This window comes from Mustela nigripes, chromosome 2, assembly GCF_022355385.1.
Source record: "Mustela nigripes isolate SB6536 chromosome 2, MUSNIG.SB6536, whole genome shotgun sequence".
NCBI classification, from domain to species: Eukaryota; Metazoa; Chordata; class Mammalia; order Carnivora; family Mustelidae; genus Mustela; species Mustela nigripes.
The window spans coordinates 21,151,507-21,163,356 of record NC_081558.1 but is presented as its reverse complement, the minus strand read 5'-3'; the positions used below and the strand labels follow the sequence as shown (position 1 = coordinate 21,163,356).

The 11,850-nt window shown below is 54.9% G+C and overlaps 1 protein-coding gene across 3 annotated transcripts in view; it reads left to right on the top strand.

The window, feature by feature from the left end:
• Positions 1–1,069: 1,069 nt before the first annotated feature.
• The window catches only part of POC1A (POC1 centriolar protein A), a 67,745-nt gene continuing 56,964 nt past the window's right edge, over positions 1,070–11,850 (top strand). For 2 of the 3 annotated variants that reach the window (XM_059389864.1, XM_059389865.1), the window contains exons 1-6: positions 1,070–1,415; positions 3,625–3,709; positions 4,929–5,100; positions 5,500–5,679; positions 6,991–7,098; positions 8,026–8,141. In XM_059389864.1, coding sequence (XP_059245847.1) covers positions 1,398–1,415; positions 3,625–3,709; positions 4,929–5,100; positions 5,500–5,679; positions 6,991–7,098; positions 8,026–8,141 — 679 coding nt within the window. In that variant the 5' untranslated portion in view covers positions 1,070–1,397. The remainder of the gene's footprint in view (positions 1,416–3,624; positions 3,710–4,928; positions 5,101–5,499; positions 5,680–6,990; positions 7,099–8,025; positions 8,142–11,850) is intronic. The other variant, XM_059389863.1, reaches the window with a different exon arrangement.

The window sequence follows — 11,850 nt, the reverse complement described above, 5'->3', positions numbered from 1 at the left end:
GGTAGCTGCTTAACCAACTGAGCCACCCAGGCGCCCCTGTTGAGCATCTTTTCACGGGTCTGTTGGCCATCTGGATGTCTTCTCTGGAGAAATGTCCATGTCTTTTTTTTTTTTTTTTTTTCCATCAGAGAGAGAGAGCTCGCGCACAAGCATGGGGAGCGTCAGGCAGAGGGAGAAGCAGGCTCCCTGCTGAGTAAAGAGCCAGATGAAGACTCAATCCCAGGACCCCAGGATCATCAGGAGCTGAAGGCAGATGCCTAACCAGCTGAGCCATCCAGGCATCCCAGAAATGTCCATGTCTTCTGCCCATTTTAAATTGGATTATTTGCATTTTTGGTGTTGAGTTGTATAAGCTCCTTATATATTTTGGACACTAACCCCTTAGCAGATAGTCATTTGCAAATATCTTTTCCCATTCAGTAGGTTGTCTTCTGCCTTCTTTAATTACTTTCTTTGCTGTGTAGAAGCTCTTTAACTGGATGTAGTCCCAATAGTTTAATTTTGCTTTTGGCTCCCTTGCCTCAGGAGACATATCTGGAAATGTCTCCTTTTCTTTTAAACATGTCATTTATAACCACTTCTCAGGGCCGAGGGTTCTGGAGAGGCCCAGGCTGCCTCACACTTCTCTGTATTACAAATGGGTAAACTGAGGTATTTCCCCTCAAGGTCACAGGTCACACAAGGAGGCAGGACAATAACAGAATAGAACCTAGGTTTCTCCATCCATGGAGAATCCCACGGATGTCATTCCAAGTGACTGGTGTTCTTTCAAATCGACACTTGTTTTAAGTTCGGAGGAGCGGACCATTTAAACTATCTCCGAGGGGTGACTAATTGGCCCGTAAGGCATTGGGCGACTACCTAGTTTCAAAGGCCCTTTAAGAGAACGCCCAAAGAATGACGCACGTGTCCTCCACTTCCGGGATCCTTGAGGCCTTTCCAACGCGTGGTTAATCCCGCCCCGCTCTCAAGGTATCTTGGGAAAAGTAGTTCCACTTTCCTACATACCCTAGGTGGTGGCTGTCTTGAAACTGCATTTCCCAGAAGGCTGTGCTCGTGGCCTCGTAAACGGAGCTAGGGGTGGGCGGTGTGAACACCTCATCCTGCGTTTTATCATTTTTCAGGGGATTAGTGACAGTGGACGGAGATCTTTGGCCGCTACGTCCGTGGGCTGCTGGCCTAGCGGAGCTGTGCGCGGAGGCCGTGGAATCCGCCACACAGCTCTGCTTCTGGCCTGGGGTCAAAAAGCCGACGCGCTGCGTCTCCTTTAATCGCCGTGAGCGGGGCGTGGCGACGCGACCCGCGTTGCTATTGGCGGCGGTTGGGGGCGCGGAAACTGAACCGGCCGCAACGGCCGACGCAGCTTTCTCCAGCGCCTTGGGCGCCCCCGACCTGCCATGGCTGCACCTTGCCCTGTAAGTTCTCGCCGGCGGTGTTTGCCCGGCCTTAGTCTCCCCATTGGGACTGTAGGCGCCTGGCCCGAGCGATGGCTGCGAGAGGGCGAGTGGGACGCCGGGTTCCAAGCCAGTCTTCTCCAGCCGCTTGACGGTCTGTGCAGGGGTCGCTGGGTCGGGACACGTAGTGAGCACCTCCTGCGCGCCAGACCCTTTGCGGACTGCCGCGGCGGACCACCAAGTCCCTGCTCCCTGGATTCGCATCCTAGCTGAGGAGACGCTAGTACTAGTACGTTTCGACTGGAGGTCGGGCCGGAGGCCAGCTCCGGGCCTCACTGGCCTGAGTCTCATCATCCTGAGCAGTGGGTGGCTGGTCGGGGCTTTTTTGAGCGAACACTTGCTCGGACCGGACAGCTCAGGTGTGCATTGTGTTCTGGGCTGGGCGCCCCGAGTCCCAGGTTCCTCCAGAGGGAAGCACTCCCAGACCCCTCTTTTTGAGAGATTGTGTAAACATGTCTGGTCTTTGGGCTGGGTTGAGAGTCAGGAAGATCAGATGGTCCTCTGTAGAGCGGAACGCCTAGACTTAGGATCCAGGCTTTGTTTTTTTTTTTTAAAGATTTTATTTATTTATTTGACAGATAGAGAGATCACAAGCAGGCAGAGAGGCAGGCGGGGGTGGGGGGGGAGCAGGCTCCCTGCTGAGCAGAGAGCCTGATGCAGGACTCGATCCCAGGACTCTGGGATCATGACCTGAGCCGAAGGCAGCGGCTTAACCCACTGAGCCACCCAGGCGCCCAGGATCCAGGCTTTTTGATCCCTATTCTAGCCCTTTCCACAAATCCCTCCCCACTTCTTTCCATATATAAACCACCTTTGGGGAGATGAGGAACCATAGAGCCTGGTGGGATGAGGAGTTGGGAAGGGTGTTGGGCGGTCTCAGGAGTCCCCTGGTCAGAGGTAGAACTGAACTTACCTAGAGGTGGACATTATCTTATTCTTGTTCTCCCAAGACGTTCAGATGTAGCAGTTGCTGCTCTGTTGGGGGCCCTCTCCCAGCTGCCACTCCCTTGAATGGGGGACTGGGGCAGGTGTGTTGGGGGTGGAGCTGGGCACAGGGCCCTGAGGGCCTTTGTTCTGGTTACAGCTCTGTGAGGTGGCATCAGTCTTACTCTGTTCCCAAGGACATTTTCTTTTTTCTTTTTTTTTTTTTTTTTACCAAGAAGAGGTTTTGCTGGGCTCCATGGTGTGCCCAGAATGCTTCTGATATTTAGGGAAGGGGAGATGTTTGCATGGCAGGACTGTGACTCTTCAAGTACTAAGAGAAGCTGCTGTTGGGTGGTAAGAGTCTCTAGAATATTTTCTCCATGTCTTCCTAAGCTGTGTCCTGAACAGCTGCTTCCTTGACCTCAGTAGAATGGTGGCACTGCCCCTTGGGGCCTGTCCAGGCTGACCTTTGGATTCATTGGCCAACACTGGCTACCAGTGAGATTGAAAGTGCAGAATCTGATTCCCGAAATGGGAGTTGCTGAAAGGTCCCCATTTCTTCTTCATTCTCTTAGAAACATTGCTTTGTTGAAATACTCACATGTCTTAAAATTCACCTTTTTTTTTTTTTTAAAGATTTTATTTATTTATATGACAGAGACAGTGAGAGAGGGAACACAAGCAGGGGGAGTGGGAGAGGGAGAAGCAGGCTTCCCGCCGAGCAGGGAGCCCAACATGGGGCTTGATCCTAGGACCTTGGGATCATGAGCCAAAGGCAGACACTCAAACACTGAGCCACCCAGGTGGCCCAGATTTTTATTATTTTATTTTATGATTTTTAAAAGATTTTCTTTATTCATTTGAGAGGGGGAGAGGCAGGCAGAGGATGGGGAGTAGCAGACTCACAGCTGAGCAGGGAGCCGGACATGGGGCTCTATCCCAGGACCTGGAGATCATGACCTGAGCCAAAGGCAGACGCTCAACCATCTGAGCCACCCACGCACCCCACGATAGATTTTTATATATTGATCTTGCAACCTCGCTTAACTGGTTTATTAGCTCTATTAGTTTTTTAGCTATATGTTAGTTATAGTTATTTAGCTATATGAAAATCCTAAGGAGTTTTATATATAGGATCGTGTCTTGAGCATTTTTGAACCCTCCTGGCTGTTTGGAAGAGTCTTGACCCCTGGGGAAGCTCCTTCTTCATTCAAGTTTCACACATTTGACCCTGGCTTTCCAACAGGAGGACCCCTCGCTGGAGAGGCATTTTAAGGGCCACCGAGATGCAGTTACCTCCGTGGACTTCAGTCTCAATACGAAGCAGTTGGGTAAGAGGAGGCATCTTTTCCTAGGCGCTAGGTTATGCGCCAAGAAGGCGGAGTCTCTAGCTGGGAGGTGTGGTGTGAGGGGAGTAGGACACTGTGAGGACCCAGGTGGTTTGTCTAAATCTGCATCTGGCTTCAGCTGGTCACTGTCTGGGTGCTGGGCTCGGTGTCTCTGTGAACTGCATTCTGCATGCAGAGTGTGAGACTCAAGAGAGTCTGGGGGCCTTGACAAGGGCACGTAGCCTTGGGAGGGGGGCCCAGGGTCTGGGCTTTTCACTGCATATACCCCAGCCATCTCTTGGATCTGGCTGGTGGAATGGCCCTAAACAATGGCTCCGTTTCCTTGGGTCCTCAAGTCTGTTGTCCACAGCAGTATGGGGGCATCCAGTGAGAAGGGCGAAGAGCAGAGCCGCATACTCCCTACCCTTGTGCAGCAGCTGAGTACTCCTGCTTCTTGGTCGCTTGGGGGTTCTTATACAGCGTCATGGCTGCCGTTTTCTTATTTGTTTGTTTCTTTTTTTTAATGCATTTTTTTTCTTTTTAAGATTTTACTTATTTATTTATTTGAGAGCGTGAAAGAGCACGGGTGTGCATGCGTGAACAAGTGGAGGGGAAGGAAAGAGGGAGAGGGAGAAGCAGACTCCCGGCTAAGAAGGGAGTCCAGGACCCTGGGATCCAGGACCCTGGGATCGTGACCTGAGTTGAAGGCAGGCACTTAACGACTGAGTCACCCAGGTGCCCCTGCTTTCTTCTTTCTATGGACAAGACTCCCCCCTTCATCCCATGGTCAGGGTCCCCTGCCAGAGGCTGCTGGTCACTATAGATGAAGAACAAATGAAGTCATTTGATCTATCTTGGGGAATCTCTAGGTTTCTGACTAACTTGGCCCCTCTCAATGGTAGAAGGCCATTGGGTTGGGCTGGTAGGAATTGCTGTTTACTACCCTTAGGGTGTGACTATGTGGGTCCCCACGGGGGATGAGTTTTGTCAGAGGCCTGCTGGGTTGCAGCCTCGGGCTGGCATGTGAAGGGCATCTCTTGGCTTCACTCCCCTGTTGCTGCTCGGGCTTGCTGCTTGGAGAGCTGACAGCCCATCGATGCTCCAAACCCAGGCTTAGCAGTCGCTGGAAGTGTGATGTGTCTCCTGTCCCCTCACCCCATCGTCCTGCTCAGAGGCTCGTGGCCCACCAGAGCTGAGGGTCACAGCATCCCTCCTTCCTCAGCCAGTGGCTCCATGGACTCATGCCTCATGGTCTGGCACATGAAGCCCCAGTCACGCGCCTACCGCTTTGCGGGCCACAAGGATGCTGTCACCTGTGTGAACTTCTCCCCTTCGGGACACCTGCTGGCCTCAGGCTCCCGAGACAAGACCGTCCGGATCTGGATACCCAATGTGTGAGTTACAGACTTGGAAGGGCTTATCTGAGCCTGCGGCCCTGGTGCCAGAGCTGTCCCCACTCAGGTCCCACCCTGGCTCTGGACTTGTCTCAGTGGGCATCTGCCCGACTTCTGAAGAGGGGCTGTCAGAAGCTGGGGCTCTGGTTGGGGCCCTCCCCGCCGGGTCAGGAGAGGGATTCGGGGCTTACCACTGCCATCCCGCCAGGGCTCCCATCTGATGCTGCTCATGCATGGCAGGGTGGGTGGTGGTTCTGGCCTTCCTTGTCGGGGGGCTGGGGCGGCAGGCCTGCACTGACGTCGGGAGGGGCCCCTGTGGGGTGGGGAGAGCATCGATGTGCTCACGGGCCCTCTGGTCACCGCTCTGGGTTTCCTGAGTCGAAGTACTCGTGCCCGCAGCAAAGGCGAGTCTACCGTGTTTCGTGCCCACACGGCCACAGTGAGGAGTGTCCACTTCTGCAGCGACGGCCAGTCTTTCGTGACGGCCTCCGATGACAAAACGGTGAAGGTGTGGTCAACTCATCGCCAGAAATTCCTGTTCTCCCTGAGCCAGCACATCAACTGGGTCCGCTGTGCCAGGTGAGCCTCGTCCTGGCCCAGGTCCCTTGGAGGGACCCGGGCCTTGAAGGGCCCTGAGGCGCTGCTGGGCGCCCGTGTAGCATGACCTTGGGCACACTAGTTCCTCTTCCATATTCCCGAGCCTCAGTTTCCTTATGGGTGAAATGGGAGCAGAGAAGTTGTCACTTTGTGAATTGTCGAGGAGCTTCTAGCTCACACGTGGCAAGTGAGTTCATTGCCAGCCACGACTGAGTGTGTCACATCTGGGCTGATGTGGCTGGAAGCACGTCAGCAGGGGCTGTTTTGGAGCAAGAGCGACAAGGTGATGTCGCTTCTACCTCACTACGATTTCTGTTCCCTTTTCACGGCAGTCCTGCAGGCCACATGGTGTCATTCCCACTTTGCGGATGAGGACAGGGAGGCTCAGGACAGCGCCAGTATCTTGCCCCTGGGCGCTCGCTGGGTTAGTGGCAGAGCTGGGATTTGAACCTGCGGTCTACCGCTCAGAAGTTGATTTTGCTTGAGCTGCTGGATGGGGGTCGAGGCTTCTGAGGAGGCTGGTCTGGAGGCTGGTTCTCCCTTTGCTGTGGTGGGGCAGTGCTGTGGGGATGGGGGCCAAGTCACCCAGAGGACATTTCAGGGGCCAAGGATCGTGGGTGTAGATGAGCCCGCTTTTAGGTATTCTGATCCTTTCTCTGTAGATCTCTGCGCTCCAGAGGAAGAGGTTGGGAGGGCTGGGGATTCTGGGAAACAAAGGGAGTCGGAGATCAGGGCCTATTACAGTGTTCTTCTGGAGACCCCACGCAAGTTACTTCTTCTCAGGGCACCTTTGTCCTGGGAGGTCCCTGACTGCTCCGAGAGGCCTCACCATTGGGCTCCTGAGAATAGGAATCAGGCCAGCAAACAAGTGTGGAACCTACACCAGCCTTCGTGGGTGGGTCCCTAGGACCTCCACACACTTTTGTCCTTAGATGGTGCTCCAAGTCAAAAGTGAACTCAGGGGTCCTGGGAACAGGATAACGATGCTGATGGTGGCTTCGGGACACCTTCATGCTAATAGCATCAGCCATCAGCACACACTTTGCCACATGCCATGTGCAGTGCTGGGGGCCTCATGTGAGCGACGCTGCTCCCCGCTCCCCACAAGGTAGGTCCCGTTCTTACCCATCTCCCAGAGGGAAAGCCGCTTGCCTGGGATTGCTCAGGACCGGAGCAGGGCTCATTGCTTTGGCTGGTTCTGGAATCAGGGGATGGGCAGGGCAGGAAGGTGGCTGTGGAGGACAGCGTGCCGCGTCCACAGTGGTGATGTGACTTGTGCTCTGCCTGGTTCAGGTTCTCCCCTGACGGGCGGCTCATCGTGTCTGCCAGCGATGACAAGACTGTCAAGCTGTGGGACAAGACGAGCCGGGAGTGTGTCCACTCTTACTGTGAGCATGGCAGGTAAGTCACTGGACGCTGTCATCCTCCTGCAGGTGTTCAGGAAGAGCATGGACCTAGGGACAAAGGGGCCCCAGTGGCCTTATGTGGGGCCACGTTTCTGCCACTCTCTATCTCTGGATTCTTTCCTCTGTGAGCAGGAGGTTCAGCCTCATCCCCATCCCCACAAATATGAGGAGCTAACTTCAAGGCATGTGATGCTTTGGGCCGCTCTTCCCAGTTCTCAGACTGGTGACTTGTCTCTCTCAAAGAAGGTGACCCCAGACCTCCCCACATCACATTAGTATGTTACTTACCTATGGTGATGGTTTTATCAATGACAGGCTTGTCAGGTTCTTGTAAGTTCTTGGTGGTGGTTCCCATTGTGCCACATCATCGGGAGAGGCAGGGGCCTGCACTGGAGCTGGACCTCCCCTATTCTCTCCTCGATGAACCCCAGGGAGCCCAGGGCCAAGCTCCTCTGGAGAACTAGCCACGATGCCAGCCTGGGTGTCACGTGTGGGCATACTGGGGGACCTTAGCCTGTCTCCTGGAGATAGGTCAACCAGTGGTCTTGGGGTCCTGCTGGCCCTTTGCCCTCAGTGGGCAGGGCCTGTCCTGCCTCCCGTTTTGATGAGGGCTCTAGCTCTGACTCAGAACACCCTGAGTCATCAGCTGACCTCTGGGCTGAGGACTACTTTCTCTATTTGTATTTAGAAGTGGCTGCTGGGATTTGCTCCCTGGTGAGTCCACGTCCAGTACCTGCTACTGTTCTCACCCTCTCCTTGCTATCTCTTGGCCCCTGGTAAAGAAACAGGGCAAAAGGGAGGTCTTCTGTGTTTGGGGAATAGTCTGAGCAGATGTGCATGGTTAGGAAAGGATTGGATGTCTGGGGTCTGTTCAGAGCCCGGATGGTTCTTCTCTAGCCTGTGGCGGCCACTTTCTTTGCAGCTTTGTCACCTCCGTGGACTTCCACCCCAGCGGCACATGCATCGCCGCCGCCGGCATGGACAACACGGTGAAGGTGTGGGACGTGCGGACACACCGGCTCTTACAGCACTATCAGCGTGAGTGGCCGTGCGCCGCCGTGGCAGGGCTGCGTGGGAGCAGGCAGCAGGCTTGTCACTCTGGTGCTGAAGTGGCCCTGAGGATGGCCCCGGTCAGTGGGGAAGAGCCCTGGGCCTGCTGGGATCTCCCGTGGTCTGTAGTCTGTGTCGTGGCCATACTGGCTCAGAACACTGGCCTGGAGGTGGAGTGTGGCACTAGCTGGTGTCCCCCAAGCCCTCTGGGAATCTTACACATGCTGTAGGGCGAGATGAGGAGTTCGTGGGGGATGTCTGGCCAGGGCCCTGCTCACGGGCCACTTCTCAGGGGCTGCCTGTGCTACTGGCCTAAGGCAAAGGGGGCAGGTCTGTCAAAAGAAGTCAGTGTTTATGCGATCTTGGCCACCTCTGGCCTCATGGTGTCCTCCATAGATACAGAGCCATGAACCAGATGGAGGGTCCACTTAGGGTAGAGACCAGGCTCAGGAGACAGCCCCAGGGATGTGTGACCTGATCCAGCGGTAGCCCTTGGGAGGCAGAGTGGCAGGCAGTCAACATGGGCCACATCAGGCTCCAGCTTGGGGGTGGGGGAGGGACGGATTTGGTATGATTAGGATGAGCTAGCCGAGGGTACTGGAGTATGGAATTGTCTTGAGAGCAGGTGTGACTGGGCAGGGCCCTGAGCCACCTCAGTTGTGGGGATGGGGCCAGGGAAGGAAGCTGGTGAGGTCCATGGGAGGAACTGGGGCAAAGTGCAAGGGGCAAAATGGTGGGTGGGCCCGTGGCCGAGACTGGGGAGGGGGAGAGCTGGAGTTGCTTGAGGACCTGTGGTCGTTGACTTGGGACTAAGTTTATTTATTTTTTTAATTTTTATTTATTTTTATTTTATTTATTTATTTGACAGACAGAGATCACAAGTAGAGAGAGAGGAAGGGAAGCAGGCTCCCTGCTGAACAGAGAGCCCGATGTGGGGCTCAATCCCAGGACCCTGGGATTATGACCTGAGCCAAAGGCAGAGGCTTTAACCCACTGAGCCACCCAGGTGCCCCTGGGATTAAGTTTAAAGTCCATGGGCTATGTTCCAGAATTCACACCTGAAAATGGGGAGGATGTGTCTGGACAAAGGTGTGGGACTTGAGCTCTCCTTTCTACCCGCTCTGAGCCCTTCTTAGCTGATTCTCAGATGTTGAGGATGGCACTTTCTTGAGGTAACCGATGTGAGAAGATCTTCCAAGAAGAGGGAGAGGCTCCTGGTCTTAAAAAGCATGTGGTGGGGACGCCTGGGTGGCTCAGTTGGTTAAGCAGCTGCCTTCGGCTCAGGTCATGACCCCAGGGTCCTGGGATCGAGTCCCACATCGGGCTCCTTGCTCAGGAGGGAGCCTGCTTCTCCCTCTGCCTCTGCCTGTGCTCGCTTTCTCCCTTTCTCTCTGAAAATCGTTAAGGGAAAAAAAAAACAAAACAAAAAGCATGTGGTGGAGGGTGGGCTCTGCAGCCAGTCTCTGCATTCCTAGTTTTGTGATGTTGGGCAGGTCACTTGACTTCTCTGGGCACCCTGGGACAGTGATGGGGTCTCCTTCGCAGATGGTGTTCGTAGGGTAACAAGGTGGTCTGGAACCAGGTGCTGTGTTCATGATGCCCAAGTTGCCAAGTCTGGGTCCTGGAGATCCCGGAGGAGGGAGTCTGGCCTGCACTGCCCTACGCCACCACCAGGTGGCAGGGGCTAGCCGCATTACTGGTTCCTTCCTCCCCAGAGCCCCGTGTTTGTCATAGCCGGGGTCCCAGACGGGGCTTCCAAAATAGAGCAGCAATGCATCTGCCCTCTACTTGGAGACCAAAAGTCTCCTTCCCCTTCTTCAGGCTTTAGAGGCCTCTCTTCTGCTCTGGGCCAGGCCTGGGTTAGAGAATGGGCACATCTGCACGGTTAACTAGGGGAAGGTTGGTGGGTATGGAGGAGCACTGGGCAGGAAGGTGCCCCTGAGTGTGGGGTCAGGAGAGAGGGGAAGGGAAGGTGATGAGGCACTGCAGGTTGGGAGTATAGGCTCTTTCCTATCTGTAACTGGGGTGGTAATAATACCTTATGGGGTTTGTGAAGCTCTGTTGGGGGAATCCACGTGAGTCCTGGAAATGTGGTTTGTACCACAGAAGTATTTTTCTTTTAATTTTTTGTTTAATTTTTTTTCACCACATAAGTCTTGACACTGAGGGGAGAGGATGTCTAGGCGACCCTGGGAGGGTCCAGCTTCACCTCTGATGGATCAGGAGCATGGGTCTGGGTTTGTAGAATACACCAGCAGGTACCCATTGGGGAATGCCATACTCTGACCTATGGTCCCAAAGATGCAGTCTGGCTGGCCATGCTGGGACTGGTCATTGTTCGAGGAGTGAAGGTCTGTCTGGGAGGACAGCAGTGCTTGGAGGTCTGCATGGGCGTGGGAGGGGGGGAGTTGATGCATTTGGGTGACTGGTGGATGGGCCGCTTGCACCCAGTGTCTGAGTGAGGGCCGGGTGTCTGAATGGGGCGGGGATGGGGCCCAGAGGGATAGGTTTTGGAGATTGACTAGAGTCAGGAGGTCATGCTGTGGGTTGAGCAGCCAGCTGGGCCCAGGAATCGGGGGGCTTGAGAGGGGCTGAGGCCATATCCTGGGTCCCTGCGATTGAGGGGCTACGGAATGGAAGGTCCACAAAGCAGCCAGAGTGAGGGGTAGAAGCCCTCTCTCCCAGTATGGGAGGGCTGAAGGGGCAGAGCCAGAGGCACGAAGGAGCACAGCGTCTCCTGAAGAGTGTGATTGGGAGGAGGAGTGATGTAAGGCAGTCGAGGAGGGTGCCGGCTGCTGGAGAGAGGTCCCTGGAGTTCTTGAGGGGGCAGTCTTGGCAGTGGATGGGCATGGGAGGTCAGTGACTGGCAGGGCTGGGGAGGTGGTGGGAGGGCTCAGGTGGTACCAGGAGCCAAGCCCTGAGGGGACCGGAGGTGCAAGAGGCTGACAGGCCCTGCGGAGAGATTTCAGTGGGTTTTTTTGCTGTTGTTCTTTGCTCCTGTGACAGAACCACCAGCGTCTTGTTCCTAAGCCACCCTAATATAGATCAGACACCTGGGTGGCTTGGAATACCTCAGCTCCCTGCCCAGTGCATGGTGCATGGGGCAGCAAACTCATTCCACTGGCTCTAAGCTCACCCTCTAGGGCTCCAGGAGAGCCTGGTGGATCTGAGGACATTGGCTGGGGGATGGAGCCCTCACTTTTCTGCTGCTTGAGGGCATGGCTAGGTCTGCTTAGGTCTAGCGGCTTCCCTTAAGGGCTGCATGGCTGAACTTTCTTCCTGTGAGGCTCCCCCTCGCCCCTTCATGGCTGCTCCCTCATCCTTAGAGGAGCTGTTTGGAGGCTGGTTCCCGAGAAGGACTTCTGGCACTCTGGTAGCACATGCCTGAACTCTTTAAGGTTCCCAACCCCTGGAGGAATGTTTTTAAGGCTGCTGTGATCCCTCATGTCTCTCTTGGTGACTCTGGATGAGTTCCAGGCGTTCCTGGGTAGGCTTGGGGCACGTGAGATTGTCGGGCTTTTCTGAGACCCTTTGATTCCTGGTACTGTGTGTGGTCAGCAAGCCCAGCCTGCCCATGTCCAGCTGCCCTGTGGTTGCCTGCATCAGAGAGGATGCTTTCTGTCCTGTGCTGGGTCTTCGGGACTTAATTTGGACAACAGCAGGCAGCTGGCACCATTTGTCTCAGGCATGGAGTTTT